Consider the following 23087-nt stretch of genomic DNA (forward strand, 5'->3'; position numbering starts at 1 on the left):
ATGGTGTGACTTTTTCCTTCGATTTATCTACCGCATTTTTTCTCTTTGAATGAGGTTTGCTTAGATTCTTGAGCATGCTTGGGCAGTATAACTTGACTTTTAAAGATGACCAGAGTAATACACCCTGACATTCTATTGCAAATTGAAGAAAGGTGAAACACATTCACCACAGCCAGTGTTGGGAAACTACTCCGAAAATATAGTTTACCAAGCTACCAATTACTTCACACAAGAAGTTAAGCTACACTTAAGCAACCTTTAGAAAATATATTTTACTTAACTAAAGTTACTTTGAAAACTTAAATTACAAACTGAACTACATGGAGTTCACTATTCCCCAACACTGACCAGTCCAAGGAGTGAGAGAAGGCTGCTGCCATGTCAAAGTAATTAAGACTGGACAGGGCTCATGAATAATTGTATGGCAATGCACTCTGTGGCGCTAGGTAGATGAATAATGGATCTGACTCATAATTGCATTTGTAAATTAATATTATTCACAGAAAAACGAGAGGTGAAAAAGAAAGATTGCATTCTGGGTAATAGAAGGGGCGAAGGATGATATTTGCACGTATGCTGAGATACACAAGCGTGCGTTCAAGCAAATGATTGGCTGATTTTGAGACAAGTTCAATTTAGACACAGACAGACAGACAGACAGACAGACAGACAGACAGACAGACAGACAGACAGACAGACAGACAGACAGACAGACAGACAGACAGACAGACAGACAGACAGACAGACAGACAGACAGACAGACAGACAGACAGACAGACAGACAGGGGATATAGTAAATATGGTTATGGCTATGTCCGAGGTAGATCAGAAGAGTATGTACCGTATGCAGCCACTGATAAGTGAGAAGTGTTGAGCAGGGTGGATATGGGCTTCATCTCCATCTTCAGTTCTATTTGTCTTTGTCATGCAACGTGATGAATCCCTGGATAAAACACAGTCAGATAATACTACTCTGCCCTCTAGTGGCATACTAACCAAGCACTATACTCTCTCTCTCTTTCTCTCACTCAAACATGCATGGCATGCATGCACGCATGCACGCACACACACACGCACACACACACACCGACATATACACACTACAATCAATAGAACATCCAGCGTCACTTTACTTGGACTAAGAAAATACACTTTATGACACCATCAAGAAGCATTATGACCATCCTAATTATATAATCCAGCAGTGGTGAAAAAAGTACTCAATTGTCATACTTGAGTAAAATTAAAGATACCTTAATCAAATAAAATAAAATCAAAATAAAATAAAATAAAATGTTATTTGTCACATACACATGGTTAGCAGATGTTAATGCGAGTGTAGCGAAATGCTTGTGCTTCTAGTTCCGACAATGCAGTAATAACCAACGAGTAATCTAACCTAACAATTCCACAACTACTACCTTATACACACACAAGTGTAATGGGATAAAGAATATGTACATAAAGATATTGTAACGCTCTGGGTGTCGGGGGGTGTGAAGTCAGGCGCAGGAACAACAGAGAGTTCAATACAGTGCTTTTAATGCACAACCGGCAAACAATGTCCACACGGAAACACTGGGTGTAACAAACAAATGTCCCATACACGGAGGACAAAAACCCAGTCCAAAATACAATCGATGAACGAAACAAACAATACGTTCATCTACTCCCGAATCCAAAATTACAACTGAACAATCCCGCACAAAGAAACGTACGGGCTGGCTGACTAATAAAGCCCAACTAATTATAATCACCTAAACACAGGTGTAACAAATAAACACATAAGGAGGGAGAGGAAAAAGAGTCAGTGGCAGCTAGTAGGCCGGTGACGACGACCGCCGAGCGCCACCCGAACGGGAAGGGGAGTCACCTTCGGTCGGAGTCGTGACAGATATATGAATGAGTGATGGTACAGAACGGCATAGGCAAGATGCAGTAGATGGTATCGAGTACAGTATATACATATGAGATGAGTAATGTAGGGTATGTAAACATAAAAGTGCATAGTTTAAAGTGGCTAGTGATACATGTATTACATAAAGATGGCAAGATGCAGTAGATGATATAGAGTACAGTATATACATATACATTATATTAAGTGGCATTGTTTAAAGTGGCTAGTGATACATTTTTGATCAATTTCCATCAATTTCCATTTATTAAAGTGAGCTGGAGTTGAGTCAGTATGTTGGCAGCAGCCACTCAATGTTAGTGGTGGCTGTTTAACAGTCTGATGGCCTTGAGATAGAAGCTGTTTTTCAATCTCTCGGTCCCTGCTTAGATGCACCTGTACTGACCTCACCTTCTGGATGGCAGCGGGGTGAACAGGCAGTGGCGCGGGTAGTTGTTGTCCTTGATGATCTTTATGGCCTTCCTGTGACATCGGGTGGTGTAGGTGACCTGGAGGGCAGGTAGTTTGCCCCCAGTGATGCGTTGTGCAGACCTCACTACCCTCTGGAGAGCCTTACGGTTGTGGGCGGAGCAGTTGCCGTACCAGGCGGTGATACAGCCCGACAGGATGCTCTCGATTGTGCATCTGTAGAAGTTTGTGAGTGCTTTTGGTGACAAGCCGAATTTCTTCAGCCTCCTGAGGTTGAATAAAAAATGACTCAAGTAAAAGTCCCCCAGTAAAATACTACTTGAGTAAAAGTCAAAAAATAGTATAGTAGTGGAAAAAGTACATTGTCAAACTTGAGTAAAAGTACAAAGTAAAAGTAAATGCTATACTTCAAAATCCTCATATTAAGCAAACCAGACGGCACGATTTTCTCTTCTTTTTTCCCCGGACAGACAGGGGCACATTCCAACACTCAGACATAATTTACAAACGCAGTATTTGTGTTTAATGAGTCCGCCAGATCAGAGGCGGAAGGTATGACAAAGCGTTATATTGATAGGTGCGTGAATTGAACCATAACTCTGTCCTGCTAAGCATTCAAAATTGAACGAGTGGTTTTGGATGTCAGGGAAAATGTATGGAGTAAAAAGTTAATATTGTCTTTAGGAATGTAGTGGAGTAAAATTAAAAGTTGTCAAAAATATAAATAGTACAGATACCACAAAAAACGACTTAAGTAGTACTTTTTTGCCTAAGTACTTTACACCTCTGTAAGCCAGATAGGTCTATCACGTACATGCCCTTATGCCAATCATCAGTCAAAAAGAGGGTGTCTTGTCTTGCTCTTGAAATCTGCTTCTGCATTCATCCCAGTCATCTGAAACAGAGTATTGGGGTAGGTGCATATCTGAATTCAATGAGTGCGCAATTACAAAAACAATTTAATTTATAAGGTTTCCCTCTCCAAAATTACAATTGAACGTAGGCCCTACACATACAGCAAGTGAGCAAATATTACAGCAGATGGTGTTAACAAACTGCAGAATATCCTAACTGTGTTCAGTTTCAATCAAAGCAGATAAGGCCTAGTTGTGCGTGCTGTTGAGTTGTGGCCGCATGAGAGAAAAACGAGACCATTCGCACAATCATCAGTGGCGTAGCGCAGTTTCGCCCCCTGCAAGGGGAGAGAGAAAAATGTGCAGCTGTATAGGTATTCTCATGATGTTTTACCAGTGGCGATTCTACCATGTAAATCTTGGTGGGGCAAACTCAACTTTTTGGGGGTTGATGCATCCTATCAAAGCCACAACACAACACAACACAACACAACACAACAGTAAACATTACATGAATTGCACTATAACAATAATGATAATTGCACTATTATGACAAACGGTGCCCACAAACTGTTAGGGCCTACATAAAGTTGTTCCAACAGCAGAGCTTTCTTTTCAGCACCATGGAGTGAATCCTTACCACCGCTACACCTGGCTGTCAGCGGAGCCTTGTCTGGCATCGAAACAGTTCATTCAGCCTCATTTACTGCCTTTTTAAAAAACATAGCTGATATGACTTGACTTTCTTAAATAAATGTGGTTTCTACTGACAATTGAGATGTACAAACTATGGCATAAGGGAATGATGAGCGAATTATGGGCAAACCATCATTTTGATTAATACATTAATGAGCGAGCTAAGACGGACATAGTCAAGATAACTATTTGTTCAGCGCTTTTGAAGTGTACAATGACAGAATTCAGGGCCGTTCTTACAGTATTCTCCCTGTACACCAGGTCAGAACTGTAGGATAAATAAAGGGGACAAATAATCAGACAAGGAAAGCTCTTAGAATATTCGATGATGACATTTCTCTAAAACAGGCTATAGGCTACATGTGCACCACCAAGTCAGAACAGTAGGCTAAGTTATGAGGGGAAAAGGGACCAAATTATTAGGGTAAGGCACATGGGCTACTAACAGCTTACTACACAACATACACTTAGTATTACTTTCTTAGCTACAGTATACATATCTCCCTGGCATACTACATAATTTATGCAGCAGCATACAAGACATTTTTGGACTCACCATTCTGCTGTGCTCACTTGAACAGGAAGGTGGCGTGGTGGTCCTTCTTGTAGGCAAATTCTGTCATCAAACTTTATCATCAAAGTATGGCATTCTCTGGATTTATGGTGCTTTCAAGACAACTGGGAACTCTGAAAAGAACAACGTCAAATCAAGGCGTTTGTGATCTTCAGGTCGGAGCTCTAGAAAGAGGCCCGTTCAAAACGTATTTTCCCAGTCTGAGCTATTTTTTTTCAGAGTTCCCAGTTGTCTTTAACTCACTTAAGTCTGAGATTTCCCAGTTCCGAGTTTCCAGTTGTTTCGAACGCGGCAGAAGTCATGCTGATTGACAGCATGGCCAATGTATTCAACCTTTTCTGGCCCATGGTGTTGCGTGTGAATGTTTATTATTTTAAGCTTGGAAAAGAGACCCTTACACCCAGACTTAGACCACACACCCTCTCCACCAAATAGCAGGAGAAGCAAAATAGTGATTGCTTTGCAAGGCTTGCAGTTATCCACTGATTCCTTCCAAACCACTCATTGTTGAATTTGCAATTTTGAAATTGTTGTGTAATGTTTATGTCCAATGCAATAGCCGCTGAACAACAATTAGTTTTTCTATAATTTATTTTCATATGACAAGGATTGAAAAGGATTTGCCAGTAGATTGTCGACGTGATTCATGATGATAACTGCTTCTCTAGCTTGCTAGCTAACATTTGTAAAGTATGTTTACACGATCAGTCCAATCAAAGCTACGGTAGATATAACGTGATTTGACATCATTTTATCTGTGGACACCGACCTTGAGCCTTCTTGGATGGGCACTTCTAATGTAAATCTATGGCAGCACCCAAGGGGGCTTGAACATTCTACCTCTCCCTGTAGATTTTGCAGTGACATGAGTGACTGAGTGACAGAACACTGAGCCAATCATGGCGCAACTAGAGAAGATGACCAACCCCTACGCACTGTATATGACCAACCCCTACGCACTCCACCACAGAAAACACTGAGCTAGACTGAAACACCTGCATATTGGAGCTGCCTTACTCAAGAAAGCAAAAAGGAGACCATGTTTGTATGCAACTTTATTAACTCAATAAAATACATGTTACATTCTTTGTAAACTGATATGTGACACATATTAATGCCAAAATAACATGCAAAACAGGCAACAACTGTAACGGCTTTCGTTGGTGGAAGGAGAGGAGGACCAAAATGCAGCATGGTACGTATCCATAATATCTTTTAATGAGAATGAATACAAAATACAAAAAGAACAAGAGAATCAAAATGAAAACCGAAACAGTCCCGAATGGTGAAAACACTAAAACGGAAAACAACTACCCACAACCCATAGTGGGAAAACAGGATACCTAAGTATGATTCTCAATCAGAGACAACGATCGACACCTGCCTCTGATTGAGAACCATACTAGGCCAAACACATAGAAATATAACGTATAGAACAAAACATAGAAAACCAACTCACGCCCTGACCAAACTAAAATAAAGACATAAAAAAGGAACTAAGGTCAGAACGTGACAACAACAAAATATACACTGCTCAAAAAAATAAAGGGAACACTTAAACAACACAATGTAACTCCAAGTCAATCACACTTCTGTGAAATCAAACTGTCCACTTAGGAAGCAACACTGATTGACAATAAATTTCACATGCTGTTGTGCAAATGGAATAGACAAAAGGTGGAAATTATAGGCAATTAGCAAGACACCCCCAATAAAGGAGTGATTCTGCAGGTGGTGACCACAGACCACTTCTCAGTTCCTATGCTTCCTGGCTGATGTTTTGGTCACTTTTGAATGCTGGCGGTGCTCTCACTCTAGTGGTAGCATGAGACGGAGTCTACAACCCACACAAGTGGCTCAGGTAGTGCAGTTCATCCAGGATGGCACATCAATGCGAGCTGTGGCAAGAAGGTTTGCTGTGTCTGTCAGCGTAGTGTCCAGAGCATGGAGGCGCTACCAGGAGACAGGCCAGTACATCAGGAGACGTGGAGGAGGCCGTAGGAGGGCAACAACCCAGCAGCAGGACCGCTACCTCCGCCTTTGTGCAAGGAGCAGCACTGCCAGAGCCCTGCAAAATGACCTCCAGCAGGCCACAAATGTGCATGTGTCAGCATATGGTCTCACAAGGGCTCTGAGGATCTCATCTCGGTACCTAATGGCAGTCAGGCTACCTCTGGCGAGCACATGGAGGGCTGTGCGGCCCCACAAAGAAATGCCACCCCACACCATGACTGACCCACCGCCAAACCGGTCATGCTGGAGGATGTTGCAGGCAGCAGAACATTCTCCACGGCGTCTCCAGACTCTGTCACGTCTGTCACATGTGCTCATGTGCTCAGTGTGAACCTGCTTTCATCTGTGAAGAGCACAGGGCGCCAGTGGCGAATTTGCCAATCTTGGTGTTCTCTGGCAAATGCCAAACGTCCTGCACGGTGTTGGGCTGTAAGCACAACGGTGTTGGCCTGCTGGAGGTCATTTTGCAGGGCTCTGGCAGTGCTCCTCCTTGCACAAAGGCGGAGGTAGCGGTCCTGCTGCTGGGTTGTTGCCCTCCTACGGCCTCCTCCACGTCTTCTGATGTACTGGCCTGTCTCCTGGTAGCGCCTCCATGCTCTGGACACTACGCTGACAGACACAGCAAACCTTCTTGCCACAGCTCGCATTGATGTGCCATCCTGGATGAGCTGCACTACCTGAGCCACTTGTGTGGGTTGTAGACTCCGTCTCATGCTACCACTAGAGTGAGAGCACCGCCAGCATTCAAAAGTGACCAAAACATCAGCCAGGAAGCATAGGAACTGAGAAGTGGTCTGTGGTCACCACCTGCAGAATCACTCCTTTATTGGGGGTGTCTTGCTAATTGCCTATAATTTCCACCTTTTGTCTATTCCATTTGCATAACAGCATGTGAAATTTATTGTCAATCAGTGTTGCTTCCTAAGTGGACAGTTTGATTTCACAGAAGTGTGATTGACTTGGAGTTACATTGTGTTGTTTAAGTGTTCCCTTTATTTTTTTGAGCAGTGTATATATATACAGTTAATGAGCAGTTAAATGCCTTTTTGCTTGGTAGGGCAGAGTACCAGTCAGAAGTTTGAACACATCTACTCATTCAAGGCTATTTCTTTATTTTTTAAATTTTAGAATAATAGTGAAGACATCAAAACTATGAAATAACACACATGGAATCATGTAATAACCAAAAAAGTGTTAAACAAATCTAAATATATTTTATATTGTTCAAAGTAGCCACCCGTTGCCTTGATGACAGCTTTGCACACTCTTATCATTCTCTCAACCAGCTTCACCTGGAATGCTTTTCCAACAGTCTTGAAGGAGTTCCCACACATGCTGAGCACTTGTTGGCTGCTTTTCCTTCACTCTGCCTCCCACCATCTCAATAGGGTTGAGGTCGGTTGATTGTGGAGGCCAGGTCATCTGATACAGCACTCCATCACTCTCCTTCTTGGTCAAATAGCCCTTACATAGCCTGGAGGTGTAAAGAAACCCCCTTGAATTAGTATATTTGTCCAAACTTTTGACTGGTACTGTATATATGTATTATTGGGTTTTTTTGCAAAAAAATGACGGGTTGCCACTGTATTTTACACATTTTTCCATGAGGCCGAGAGAAAGTGTTGCTGTTTTAGAGCTAACCATGAGGCTGAGGCAATCATTCTAAAATCTCATTAGAAATTAAGTGGGTTTTTTTGTCTTACAGTAAGTTTTACTATGCTATTATATTTGATTCTGATATGTACAATACTGTGATTTGTGATCTTGCAGACATTGATTCAGAAATGATCTCACTTTATTAAACAAGCACCTTTCCTCAGAGTAGCCTGTTCTCTAGGAGTAGAGTAGAGACGGCGCGTAAGCTTCGGGCCTTTAGCTGTCAGGAAGAAGGGTCGAGTAAAAGTCGAATCCACAGTAGGGTGACAATATGTTCCGGATTGTGCGGGACAGTCCTGCATTTTGGTCCTTTGTCCCGCAACCAAACAATCATGTCCCGCATTTAATCAAAAAAATTCTAACACCACTAATTTACAAAAAAATATGATTTATTACGTATTTCAGTTAGGCATTCAAATCTGTCTCTTTGCAGCAGAGAGGAAGAGGCGAAGCAAGAGGTTTCAATCGCCAAAATATGTCCAAAATAAGGCCAACGCGTTTCTTTGTGCTTATTTCGACCTAAGCTTTTCGCCTGCCTTCCCGCCTTTGGGACAACGACTCCCATTGTTAGGACGCATACATGGGCATCTCGTCATTATATACTGATCTCTGTTTGCAGTCCCGTTGCTCTTTAGACAAGATATACATCATATAGATGTGGTACTGATGATGATAAACACTTCTCCAATCGTTGTTGAGATCTGATATTCTGCGCAGCGCAATGTGATAGGGCCAATGTCATATCGTCATTCAATCACTTTTGTAAAATCCTTTCGGTCTAAATTCCAGCTAAACTTGGAGGGGACAGTTACAAAATCATGCTTCTGACAAAAAGCTAGAAAAGTAAATAAATAGCCGTATTTGAAAATAAATATAAGGTTATTAAGCTGAAAATATAGAATGTGATTTTATCAAACTTGTGAGGCTCTCCATGCTCATCAGTTGTTCATCTAACATATTCGCTGCTACATCACTCAATCCGGTTGTCAAAATCTCCCTTACTAACTGTTTTACATTCCCTGAGACCAACCAGAAATGTTTCCTTGTGTCACGATCGTCTTGCTGAGAGAGAGTGGACCAAGGCGCAGCGTGTGCAAAATACATTCTCTTTTATTTTAGAGAAAGGAAAAAACAAGCAACGAACACTTTAACAAACTGAAACAAAACAACAAACGATCGTGAAGCTATAGATGTAAGTGCACACACAAGCTACAAATGTACAACATAGACAATTACCCACATTAACCTAGTGCCTATGGCTGTCTTAAATATGGCTCCCAATCAGAGACAATTAATGACATCTGTCTCTGATTGAGAACCATTCAGGCAACCATAGACACAGCTAGACACCTACACTAAACACAAACCCATCTACTCTACTTAACCCCCTAAACCATACAACCACCCTAGACAATACAAAAACACATACCTTCCCCATGTCACACCCTGACCTAACTAAAATAATAAAGGAAACAAAGAATACTAAGGCCAGGGCGTGACAGTACCCCCCCCCCCAAAGGTGCGGACTCCGGCCGCAGAACCTGAAACAGAAGGGGAGGGTCCGGGGTGGCCCCCATCATGGCGGCGGCTCGGGACGAGGCCCCCACTCCACCATTGTCAATACCCGCTTTGGTGGCGCCTCTGGAGTGGCGACCCTTGTAGCAAGTCCCGGACTGAAGACCATCCCAGAGGGTGCCACCGGACGGATGGGTAGCTCCGGACTGAGGGGTAGCTCCGGACTGAGGGGTAGCTCCGGACTGAGGGGTAGCTCCGGACTGAGGGGTAGCTCCGGACTGAGGGGTAGCTCCGGACTGAGGGGTAGCTCCGGACTGAGGGGTAGCTCCGGACTGAGGGGTAGCTCCGGACTGAGGGGCAGCTCCGGACTGAGGGGCAGCTCCGGACTGAGGGGCAGCTCCGGACTGAGGGGCAGCTCCGGACTGAGGGGCAGCTCATGACTGGAAGGCAGCTCATGACTGGAAGGCAGCTCATGACTGGAGGGCAGCTCATGACTGGAGGGCAGCTCATGACTGGAGGGCAGCTCATGACTGGAGGGCAGCTCATGACTGGAAGGCAGCTCATGACTGGAAGGCAGCTCCAGACTGAGGGACGGCAGCTCCGGACTGAGGGACTGCAGCTCATGGCTGGCTGACGGATCTGGCTGCTCATGGCTGGCTGACGGATCTGGCTGCTCATGGCTGGCTGACGGATCTGGCTGCTCATGGCTGGCTGACGGATCTGGCTGCTCATGGCTGGCGGACGGCTCTGGCTGCTCATGGCTGGCGGACGGCTCTGGCTGCTCATGGCTGGCGGACGGCTCTGGCTGCTCATGGCTGGCGGACGGCTCTGGCTGCTCATGGCTGGCGGACGGCTCTGGCTGCTCATGGCTGGCGGACGGCTCTGGCTGCTCATGGCTGGCGGACGGCTCTGGCTGCTCATGGCTGGCGGACGGCTCGGGCTGCTCATGGCTGGCGGACGGCTCGGGCTGCTCATGGCTGGCGGACGGCTCGGGCTGCTCATGGCTGGCGGACGGCTCGGGCTGCTCATGGCTGGCGGACGGCTCGGGCTGCTCATGGCTGGCGGACGGCTCGGGCTGCTCATGGCTGGCGGACGGCTCGGGCTGCTCATGGCTGGCGGACGGCTCGGGCTGATCCTGTCTGGCGGACGGCTCGGGCTGATCCTGTCTGGCGGACGGCTCTGGCTGATCCTGTCTGGCGGACGGCTCTGGCTGATCCTGTCTGGCGGACGGCTCTGGCTGATCCTGTCTGGCGGACGGCTCTAGCGGCTCGGGACAGACGGGCAGCTCTGACGGCTCGGGACAGACGGGCAGCTCTGACGGTGCTTGGCAGACGGGCAGCTCAGACGGTGCTTGGCAGACGGGCAGCTCAGACGGTGCTTGGCAGACGGGCAGCTCAGACGGTGCTTGGCAGACGGGCAGCTCAGACGGTGCTTGGCAGACGGGCAGCTCAGACGGTGCTTGGCAGACGGGCAGCTCAGACGGTGCTTGGCAGACGGGCAGCTCAGACGGTGCTTGGCAGACGGGCAGCTCAGACGGTGCTTGGCAGACGGGCAGCTCAGACGGTGCTTGGCAGACGGGCAGCTCAGACGGTGCTTGGCAGACGGGCAGCTCAGACGGTGCTGGGCAGACGGGCAGCTCAGACGGTGCTGGGCAGACGGGCAGCTCAGACGGTGCTGGGCAGACGGCAGACTCTGGCCGGCTGAGGCGCACTGTAGGCCTGGTGCGTGGTGCCGGAACTGGTGGTACCGGGCTGAGGGCACGCACCTCAGGGCGAGTGCAGGGAGAAGGATCAGTGCGTACAGGGCTCTGGAGACGCACAGGAGGCTTGGTGCGTGGTGCCGGAACTGGAGGCACTGGGCTGGAGACACGCACCACAGGGAGAGTGCGTGGAGGAGGAACAGGGCTCTGGAGACACACTGGAAGCCTGGTGCGTGGTGTAGGCACTGGTGGTACTAGGCTGGGGCGGGGAGGTGGCGCCGGAAATACCGGACCGTGCAGGCGTACTGGCTCCCTTGAGCACTGAGCCTGCCCAACCTTACCTGGTTGTATGCTCCCCGTCTCCCGTGGAATAACCCGCACCGGGCTATGTAGGCGAACCGGGGACACCATGCGTAAGGCTGGTGCCATGTAAGCCGGCCCGAGGAGACGCACTGGTGGCCAGATGCGTTGGGCCGGCTTCATGACATCCGGCTCAATCCTCAATCTAGCCCTGCCAGTGCGGGGAGGTGGAATAACCCGCACCGGGCTATGAACACGTACAGGAGACACCATGCGCTCTACTGCGTAACACGGTGTCTGCCCGTACTCTCGCTCTCCACGGTAAGTACAGGGAGTATGCGCAGGTCTCCTACCTGACTTCGCCACACTCCCTTTTAGCCCCCCCCCCCCCCAAGAAATTTTTGGGTTGTACTCGCGGGCTTCCAGCCTTGCTTCCGTGCTGCCTCCTCATATCGCCTCCTCTCGGCTTTAGCTGCCTCCAGCTCTTCACGAGGGAGGCGATATTCTCCCGGTTGTGCCCAAGGACCCTTTCCATCCAGTATCTCCTCCCATGTCCATGAATCCTTTGTGTATTGCTCCTGTTGCTGCTTTACACGCCGCTTGGTCCGATTCTGGTGGGTAATTCTGTCATGATCGTCTTGCTGAGAGAGAGTGGACCAAGGCGCAGCGTGTGCAAAATACATTCTCTTTTATTTTAGAGAAAGGAAAAAACACGCAACGAACACTTTAACAAACTGAAACAAAACAACAAACGATCGTGAAGCTATAGATGTAAGTGCACACACAAGCTACAAATGTACAACATAGACAATTACCCACATTAACCTAGTGCCTATGGCTGTCTTAAATATGGCTCCCAATCAGAGACAATTAATGACATCTGTCTCTGATTGAGAACCATTCAGGCAACCATAGACACAGCTAGACACCTACACTAAACACAAACCCATCTACTCTACTTAACCCCCTAAACCATACAACCACCCTAGACAATACAAAAACACATACCTTCCCCATGTCACACCCTGACCTAACTAAAATAATAAAGGAAACAAAGAATACTAAGGCCAGGGCATGACACCTTGGCCAAGTATTCACAGATTTTCACAAAACAGACACACATTTGCTCTCTCAAAGGAGTAGGCTATAGGTGCGCTTCAATTAGCTTGTTTGGTGCAGTGGGCGTGTGTTTTTTGTGTGTGGGGGGTGCGTGTGTGAAGTGAGACTTCCTATCATGAATGCCATTGGCTCCACCCCTAGCCAGGGGTTCTGGTGGTCCCACCTATGAATAAAAAAAAGATTTACAGCTCAGGTCAGGTTACTTTAACTCATTCAAATTACAGGTCAGGTGTATTCAGGATTCTCTTAAAGTTGAATACAAACTAAAAACTTGACGACTTGGTTTGAAGTTACTGTGAGATTATTTCGGCATGGAATTTAGAGTATGTTTTTGCATAGGTTTTTGGTTAGAAAATGTTACTAATAATGGTCTAACCATAGGATGGATTGCAGTCTCTCCTTATCCATAAGTGTAAATATCAACATGTAAATAATAATAGGAGTGTAAAAAGTCCTGCCTAGAGGTATCTCTCCAAGGGTTTTGGCCAATGCTGACCTATGTTTCCCAAATACTGGGGTTTGAATATGTTCATGTGACATTTGACATTCTACAAATTATCCCACATTTAAGAAAAATCGAATGAAAATCAATCTTCAGGTGGTTGAGGCTGATTTACAAAACCTTGCCATCATCTTATTCTACATAGGCAAGATATTTTGCAATTATGCCCACCGTTTCTGCCTAGTAGCTTGTGCACAATACTAAAATGACAAATCAGGATATTTGAGGCAGGGGCATTTCAATATTGCCTATTTTCATTTTATGACTTAGACTCCAGTGAGCTCCAAAAGTATTGGGACTGTGACACTTTCTTGTTGTTGTTTCGTCTCTGTACTCCAGTACACAATCACTATGAAGTTAAAGTCCACTGTCAGCTTTAATTTGAGGGTATTTTCATCCATGTCTGGTGAACCATTTAGAAATGACAGCACTTTTTGTACATATTCCCCCATTGATTAAATCAAGCTTGTGACTCTACAAACTTGTTGGATTTGCTGTTTGTTTTGGTAGTTACAGATTATTTTATTCCCAATAGAAATATATGGTAAATAATTGATTGAGTCATTTTGGAGTCACTTTTAAATAAGAATAGAATATGTTTCTAAACACTTCTGCATTAATGTGGATGCTACCATGATTACGGATAGTCCTGAATGAATCGTGAATAATGATGAGTGAGACAGTTACAGACGCACAAATATCCTAACGGTGAGAGGTTAGCATGTCCTGAGGGTATGATATTTGTTTGTTTATATTTTTTATTTTACCTATATTTAACTGTGTTTGTAACTTTCTCACTCATCATTATTCACGATTCATTCAGGACTATTCGACTATCTGTAAAACGTGTCACTGTCCCAATTCTTTTGGAGCTCACTCACTGTCCATAAATGCTTACCAAAATGCAAAGCCCTCATTGACATTTTTTTTGTTTCGTTTTTTTCAAAGACACATGTTCGCATATCAGATTTAAAATAGCCTAATTAAACCAGCAAAATTACTTAGATGTGAAAAAATAAAAGTATGGGGAATAACAGTAGTATTCTTGCTGTGATAATATTGATCATGGGACTCCTTTTTTTAAAGGATAATCGCCGCGGTCATTTTAGGGTACCACACTTACCGTTGTTCAACCCCATCACCTCTGGGTGGCGCTGCGGTGTAGACTACATTTGAACCACGATCGACTGTAAAAAAGCTGTTACAGATGCATGTAAATCACTCAACGTAGGCTATGACGAATTGTAGCCTTTTTGAGTAGCCTATAGTGAAACAATATTTTGACAGCGTCAAGTTTGTTTATAAACTCATAACAATATCGCAAGAAGTAGAAGTAGATGTAACAAGTAGGACGGCTAGTAACCTAACAGATTCTGACTATAGCCTACACGACGTGATGGAAGACTTTTTAACACACATCCATCATATTTTGTTCCTTGCTGACTCATACAGTGAATAGCCAAATAATTCGGGACTTCACTCCTCCTCTAACTAAGGGAGCATTTCCTCCGCTGGTGAAGAGACGCCTTGGTAGAGGAACATGCTGTGATTCATAAGGGAGTTATACTACAGACTTTAAAAACTCTGTAATAATGTTGCGCGTCGTAGTGGAATCAGCCAAAGGCATCCCCAAAAAGAAACTCGGAAGCCCAGATCCCATAGCAGCGGTAGTGTTCAAAGGTGAGTTATTGTTTTGTTGCCTCTTGCTGTGGCATTTAGCCTAAAATTTCTCTTTGGTTTCAATGCCTTGATTGTTGGCTATTCTTGAGAAGTTCCAAACATCTGGATCAAAGACGTTCTCCAAATGTAGGCTAATATAAATCAAAGATGAAGACATGCGGAGTTGCTTTCAGGTTGTAGCCTACTGTTTAGTTAGGCTACTTTATAGTTCTCTTTATTTTAAAGTGACATTATCATTTCTGCCCTTTGCTGTCAATGTTGGATTAGTCGACCAATTTTCTGTCTATAATTTATTCTTTGAACCAACAACTGCAATATTCCACAATAAGATGATATTCTGATGGATTTTGTAGTCACCAAACATTTAACATGTTCAATAAACACAAACATGATGCTCTTTGTATTCAAAGTGGAGATACTGCATCATTAACTGTGAGCATGTAAGGGCACAAAACTACTAGGAATTGCATTGAAGGTACAACAATGGTACTGTGCATTAGTTCTGAGATTCCCGAACCTCATTTTGCCTGCTTTAAGGCAATGAGTCACATTAAATAATGTTGCCTATATTGTGTTACACAGAGGGAAAACCTATTCCCTTATAAAGGGTTGGAATCATCCATTCTCCCCCTGTCATGAAGAGCTCTGCAGCTGGGTCAATGTGCTTCATTTTTGTATGGATATTTTAGGACAAGAGTCAGTCCAAGATGCACATTCAACTTTCATGGTTCAATATGTTGCCACTGTAAGTTGGCGCACTATGTTACCAGCCCCAGGGACGTTGTAGTTATTACTCATTTTAAAACTACCTGTATATGTTAAAGGCCCAGTGCAGTTAAAAACATGATATACCTGTGTTTTATATATATTTCCATTATGAGGTTGGAAATTGAAATTGTGAAAATTATGATAATGCCCTTTTAGTGTAAGAGCTGTTTGAAAAGAACGCCGAAAATTTCAGCCTGTTTTGGTGGGATGGAATTTTGGCTAGCCTGGTGACATCACCAGGCAGTAAATTAGTTAAGAGACCAATAAGAAACAAACCTCTCTACCAACAGCTAGTTTTCCCCTCCCCACTTAAACCACTCCTAAACAGTCCTAGCAAAATGATTGCTTGAGAACTTTGCATTTTTGCAAAGAAGCTATTTTTGTTTATTTTTGACCATTTAATTAAAAACAATCACAGAAACATAATTGTTACCCAGAAATGATTTGATATTCAGATAAAAACGTCTGCATTGGACCCAGAGAAATATATTCTACCCATGCATCTACTCCCGAGTGGCACAGCTGTCTAAGGCACTGCATCTCACTGCTTGAGGCGTCACTACAGACACCCTGTTTTGATTCCAGGCTGTATCACAACCGGCCGTGATTGGGAGTCCCGTAGGGCGGTGCACAATTGGCCCAGCGTCGTCCGGGTTTGGCCGGTGTCGGCCATCATTGTAAATGAGAATTTGTTCTTAACTGACTTGCTTAGTTATATGCAGGATACATATAAAAACGTATATTCCATGTTTTAATCTTGCCACTTTATGTAAACGCTACAGGTGAAAAGAAGAAAACTAAAGCAATTGATAGGGAACTCAATCCCGTGTGGAATGAAGTAAGTATAAATATTTACATTACAATCCATCCTCTCTCTGGCAGTCTCTGGGAAAGTTGAAAAAGGCCTTGAGGGGAAAGTTTTATGTGGAGGAGGATATGAGAATGAATTAGGGAATGAGGCAAAAATTTTGTCCGCTGTGTTAACTGTTTGTTGATGACTCAACATGGAGTAGTTATTATTAGATAGAGGAATGATAACTGTGAACACTTCCCCTTTGATTTAAAGCATTTGTATGTTTCATAATTTAACTAACATTGGCAAAGTTGCGTTTTTTATGAACTAACTCAATTTGTGGTTGCAGGTGCTTGAGTTCGACCTAAAGGGCTCCCCATTGGATGCGTCCTCCTTTATAGACGTGATTGTGAAAGACTATGAGACTATCGGCAAAGACAAGTACGTACCTGACATGTAGCTACTGTATATGTCTCAAAAGTTTTGTGAGAGAACACACATCACACACACCTCCTGCTAATCGGACGCTGCTAGTGAGGACGTGGGACATAGTGTTTTACTCAGTTTGACCTCTGTCATTTCTCAGTCAATGTGCCCCCTCCATTAGTATGTGAACCTGGTCATTAGAATACAGTGTCTAGTAAGCACAGGTTATACAGAGAATGACTTAAAGGGAAAGTTCAAACCCTGAGGCCAGTGCTGAGTTTAAACTGAGTTGTAAAAAACTAGAGTAAGCACTTCTGCGGAGGGAGATCCATAATGTTCATTAAGGTCAAATCTTCAGGTTACTTGCGTAACCCCGGGTTCTCTGATAATATGAGTGAGCTATCTTACATATGGGGCATGGCCCTTTGGGGCGAGATCATAAGGAAGCTCCAATCACACAACATCTGTCGTAAACAGACAGGAGGCGTGGCGAATAGTGGGGAACCCCACTTATTATAATGCGTCAAGTCCCATACTCAAACTCATTATCAAACATGTTTTCCTCCTTATGCATATTGAGATACCCCAATCATATTATCAGAGAACAGGGGTTACGCAAGTAATCTTAAGATTTGACCTTAAGGAACATTATGGATCTCTGACTGCAGAAGTGCTTACTCAAGTGCTCTTTCTAATACTTTTTTCATTATCTCAAATATGGGTATCTCACATATAGTCAACTCCCATAGCGCTCATGTGCTCTCCGAAGCAAGATAGTCTCGACATAATCATCCCTCAGAGGCCCCAACACAGCAACGTATATGTCAGCGAGGGCACAGCGACGTCTAGTTCGTAAATCCTCATAAACATATAAGGGGTAGCCCAACATGCCGCATTGCAGCATCACCGCTTGCTAGTTCAAAAAACAGCGGGCAGTGTGCGTCTTTGCGCATGCGTAGAGATCTATGGACATTTGTTCATATTTTTCCACCACACTTGAGCCACCACTTCGGGATGGAGTCTCCAGTCCCCATACAGGGGGTTCCCTCTGGACTACAAGTCCGTGCCGGAGATGAGTCACATGTAAAGAGTGATGTGCGCTGCTCCACAGAATCATTTTGTGGGCTGGTCTGCACAAACGCAGAGATCGGGTGCCACCTTGGTGGTTGACGTATGCCACTACAGTTGTATTGTCCATTCTGACCAGGATGTGACATTTCCGAAGAAAAGGCAGAAAATGCTTTAGTTCAAGCAGCACTGTAAGCAACTCAAGGTAATTTAAGTGAGCATGACGTAGTTGTGGGGACTACAATCCATTCAATGCTCTCCCCTCACAGACTGCGCCCCACCCTGTGAGAGATGCGTCTGTTATCACTACTTTCCTCACAGACACTACCTCTAGGGGAATGCCCTTGGCGAAGATCGAGGGGTCCCGTCAGTGGCGGAGAGATGCTATGCTTGGTGAGGACACCGTTATCCTCCGATGGAGGTGACTACGGGGACACAGGCGTAGGGCAGACACCCAGCACTGAAAATATCTCATCCTCAATAGTCCCAACAGAACTACTGAGATGGTGGAGGCCATCAACCCCAACATACAGAGACACGTCTTGAGTGTGACCGTATGACCCCATTGGAACATGGAGAGACACTGGTGAAGCAACATGATTCGCCTGTCTGATAGTGCGGCCTGGAAAGAGATAGAATTCAGAACCACGCCTAGATATTCTATTCTCTATGTGGGCACTAAACAACTGTTTATCTGATTGATCCTGAAATCTACAAGGGCAGCTCTGTATCTCACTGCCTGCTTCTGTTAATGGGAGCAGAGCAGGTAGTGGTCTATGTACGTGGAGATCCTGTGTCCTCTGCATCTCAGGGGAGTTAGGGCCACCTCCACACACTTGCTGAACGTCCGAGGGGCTAGTGATAGCCTGAAGGGAACAGCTAGATACTCGATACCCTGACAGACAAACTTGAGAAATCTCCTATGTGCTGGCAGAATGCTTTTGTGAAAATCCTTCAAATTGACTAGTGAACCAATCGCCTCGACAAACAAAGCAAGAGAGCACGTTGTGTGTAAGCATAAGGAATGTGAACTTTTTCAAATAGCTGTTGAGGATCTGTTGGTCCAAGATGGAGCGCTGGAGAATGGATGAAAAGAAATGTTCCATCTTGCCAGGGAGAGACATGTCGGTGAGGGAGGCACAGCGTTCGGGGTGGAGGTGGTTAGCGAGAGATTGTTCCACTGCTCCTCCATACCTTGCATGTCCATGGCAGTGAAGTCCCTCCGGAAAGGGGTTTGTCCCAGTTGTGTTTAGCCTCCACCAAGCATGCTGGGATCATGGGGACATGCTGTCTCCTAGGGACGGTATGGGATGAGAGTCTCTTCCCATCGAACCAGTCTCTTTTGCCGTTTTTGCACAAATGGATTAGCCTGTACTCCAGGCTGGGAGAGGAGGGCCCTCCACTCAGGGTGCTGGAAGCCAGAGGCCTGAGCCTTGGGGTCTTCCTCCCCTTCCTCATCCTCATTGCAGAAGAGTCACACAATACTGTTGTCCTCCTCCTCGTAAACCCCTATACCTCCTTTCCCTGCTGCTAGCTCGTCAAACAGAGAGTGGATATCTGGGGGGAGACCGCCCATAACCTTGGCCCAGCTCGGGGTTGTTTCGTTGCCTCTTCGCCTGAAGGCTGGGAGGAAGAGGATCCTCGAGGGGGGCTGCTCTGCGCAATGCTCGCAGGACTCTGGGTTAGCAAGAGCCGCCTGAGCATGCTCCAGTCCCAAGCAGGCAACACAGATAGGATGTGTGTCCTTCACTGACATGTACTTCGGTGAGCTAGCTAGGTTAGCTTTGCCTTGCACCGTGGGCTAACCCCTTTTTAAAAAGATTGCCGTTTTGAAACTACAGTAAAGGTGCAGTAACTGCAGTTGACTGTGGTATTTCAGACACAGTAATTGCAGAATAACTGCAGTGTACTGCAGTTGAACTGCAGTTATACTGCACTGTAACTGCATTTACACTGCAAAATGACTGTAGTAAAAAAACGGTGTTATTATGGACGCAAGTATTTGCAACATACTGCATTTATACTTTACTCGGACTGCAATCTTTTTTTGAAAGGGACCGAATCTCAAAATTTTCTTTTCTACCTTCGACTGTGGTGGTAATTAGCAGCACGAAGCAGGTACTGCTAAGTGGGCGAGTGGGGCAAAAGTTAGCCATGTGGCGCTAGTTGTGACTGGAGACTGAGAAGAACCCAACTTTTCCTTTTGGTAAAAGTACTTAACACAATACACGAGAAACAGTATCCTATCCTCGGTGGCGAGTTCACAATTAAGTCGGAAAACAATGAGACAAGTCGTGCTGAGGAGAGTGTAGAGAGAGCTTGTGATCTCCGTAAGGAAGAAAACGATAATGAGCTAGAGGGTGGGACGTGGCGCCTCATAATAGGTTGTGTGATTGGAGTGTCCTTGTGATCCCGTCCCGAAGGGCTTACCCCATACGTGAGATACAGAAACAAGTATTTGAAAGAGAACTTAGTTGATCTACAATTACATAAAAAAGCTCAAGTTTTTCCATTGCAATGGGCCACATAACGTTTACAGGAACTCCTCTTGCCATGACAACATGTGTTGAGGAGAATTGTGTTACCGCAGAGCTTCAATGATTACCACGTTGGTAAGTGAAACGTGAGGGGTGATTTGAAGTCGCACAACCCCTTACAGCTCCTCTACCACACCCTGTACCTGCCTCCGTGTTCAGACTCGCTGTGCTATGTGAGGAGGATTTATCTCTCACTATGATGGAACTGTTTTCTCTCTCCAAAAGGCTATTGCTTCACCATGAGCACAAATCACTTCAAACTCAATAGATTCAAAATGGTCTATTATGTGTCTACTCTATATCAAGAGAAACAGGTATCAAAATGCTTTTTACTTCACATATTAGTGCTTTTATATTGATGAAACATATCTAAGCTGTATTGATGCTTCATTGTTGTTCCATTTCCAATGTGACATTTTTAAGTCACGTAATGAGCAGCCTCTATTTAGCAGCATGCTTTTCACCACTTCTCAGCAGGAACTCTAATCTAGATGTCTAGAGAGAGAGGGGGAGAGAGAGAGAGAGAGAGAGAGAGAGAGAGAGAGAGAGAGAGAGAGAGAGAGCAGGCTATGGTAATGAGAGTATGCTTGAGAACCCTTTGCAGATGTGTGTGTATATGGGTGAGGTTGACTCATCTAGTATAAACACACACTCAATTAGGGGGGGGGGGGGGGGTTGTTTTGGATATAAGGACATCTCCTAGTGACCACCATATACAATCATTTGTCCTGTTGAGGCATTTTGAATTCTCCATATCCAACGTCAGAATTCTAAAAAAGCCCAAAATGATATACAAACATGGATACATACAGTATGTTTTTTCTGCCAGACACTAGACAGTTAACTATAGCCTGCTCTTGCCAACTCCCTAACTCATTGTCAATCCAAACATGGCATGACATTGAGTGACAAGGAGTTGACATGATAGCACAAATAGACTGGCACAGTTAGCAGCAGGGCCTTTGATATCAGCAAAAGAAAGAACTCCATATTATGCTGTATTGTTTGACTTCATAGTGTGGAACTGCTTTAGACTCATAAAAGAGGAACTAGCCACTACCCAGTGCATAAATATAGCCAACTAGTGTGCTGACAGGTAGTGTGTGTTCCATATTATTAGTCAGCAACAGTCAACTCATTTCCTCAGACGGAAAATATTCAACAATGGGTATTTTGCATGTGTCTGCTCGCCTTTGAAAAGTCAAGTGCCAACTAATTGAGTCAAGACAAAATGTGAAATGTGTAAAATTCCAAGAGGAATAAAAACAAAAGACTCAAAGAGCATTCCTCTCTCAGCTTCAGAGTAGCCTGCTTTCAATGCGTGTGATCTCTACCACTGACCTTGTAGTTCAACTTCATTTCCAGGACCTGTTTTAACACATGATTGTTTATCTCTCTGTGTGTGATGACAAATTACTTCAACACTGAGGTGACATAGCCAAGAGGGGAGAGGCATGACAACATCCCACCTTCCCCCCTCTCTCTTCTCTCCCACCCTCTTCTCTCCTCTCTCCCTCTCTCTCCCCCCCAACCTCTCCTCTCTCCTCTCTTCTTTTCTCTCTATCCCCCCTCTCTCTCCCTCTCTCTCTTTCAATTCACTTAAATTATATCTCTCCCTCCCTCCTTCTCTCTCTCAATTCAATTTCTCTCTCTCTCTCTCTCTCTCTCTCTCTCTCTCTCTCTCTCTCTCTCTCTCTCTCTCTCTCTCTCTCTCTCTCTCTCTCTCTCTCTCACTCTCTCACTCTCTCTTTCTCTTGTCTCTCTCCTCCCCTCAGCCTGATACACAAGGCCAGACTACAGGCATGCCTGTGGTAGATGCTAATTGCTCCCAGCGGTTAGTCTTTCCTCGTCCTCCCTTTCATGATTCTTTGCCCTCGTCTGTGGGATCGAGTGTTGTTCCTCACTACAGAGCACAGATTACATTTTTTCCCAGTGTTCTCCGAGGAAGGCTCTAATGATTGCCAAAATAAGCTATGCTAGGCTGATGTTTGTCATTGTGACAGCTTATTAAGATCACTCAGTTACAGGAAAGTCGTCTTCTCGCTACAATTCTATCACTTTGTTTTTCTTGAGTCCCTCCAGTCCAGTACAAGCAGTGCCTCAATGGTATCAACAATATGTTGACATATACACACTTCTTTAACTTGTGGCTGCATGGCACGGTGGTGGCTTTGTATACATAACGGGAATAACTGATATTAAGCAATGCAACATGATTCTTAATCATTGCGTAATAAAGAACCCTTGGTACCTTTCTAGTTAGTCCTCAGTTCCCCCATAAGGACTTTCATCAGATCTGTGTGGCAAATATAATTGCTCTATAGGACTTGTTGCTAGGTTTGTCAATTCTGAAAGAAGTACAAATGAGAACTGGATACTGCCTGTGATTAGTCAAAAAATGAATATATTCATACATATAAAATTATATACATCATTGTACACAAACAACAGAGGAAATCTGCACCTCTTTATGTAGTAGACCAGCAAGCATAATACATACATTTGTTTAAGTGATCTGGGTATGATATTATTATGTTACTGTATGCGTTTCCACAAGAAAGATT

General features: G+C 44.7%; 1 protein-coding gene across 1 annotated transcript in view; it reads left to right on the top strand.

Annotated features, from left to right (window-relative positions):
- Positions 1-14843: 14843 nt before the first annotated feature.
- LOC120044015 (myoferlin-like) overlaps positions 14844-23087 on the top strand; it is a 59962-nt gene continuing 51718 nt past the window's right edge. Inside the window, exons 1-3 of the mRNA XM_038988609.1 lie at positions 14844-14931; positions 16482-16537; positions 16842-16933. Of these exons, the coding sequence (XP_038844537.1) occupies positions 14844-14931; positions 16482-16537; positions 16842-16933 (236 nt within the window). The remainder of the gene's footprint in view (positions 14932-16481; positions 16538-16841; positions 16934-23087) is intronic.

This window comes from Salvelinus namaycush, chromosome 3, assembly GCF_016432855.1.
Source record: "Salvelinus namaycush isolate Seneca chromosome 3, SaNama_1.0, whole genome shotgun sequence".
Classification (NCBI taxonomy): domain Eukaryota; kingdom Metazoa; phylum Chordata; class Actinopteri; order Salmoniformes; family Salmonidae; genus Salvelinus; species Salvelinus namaycush.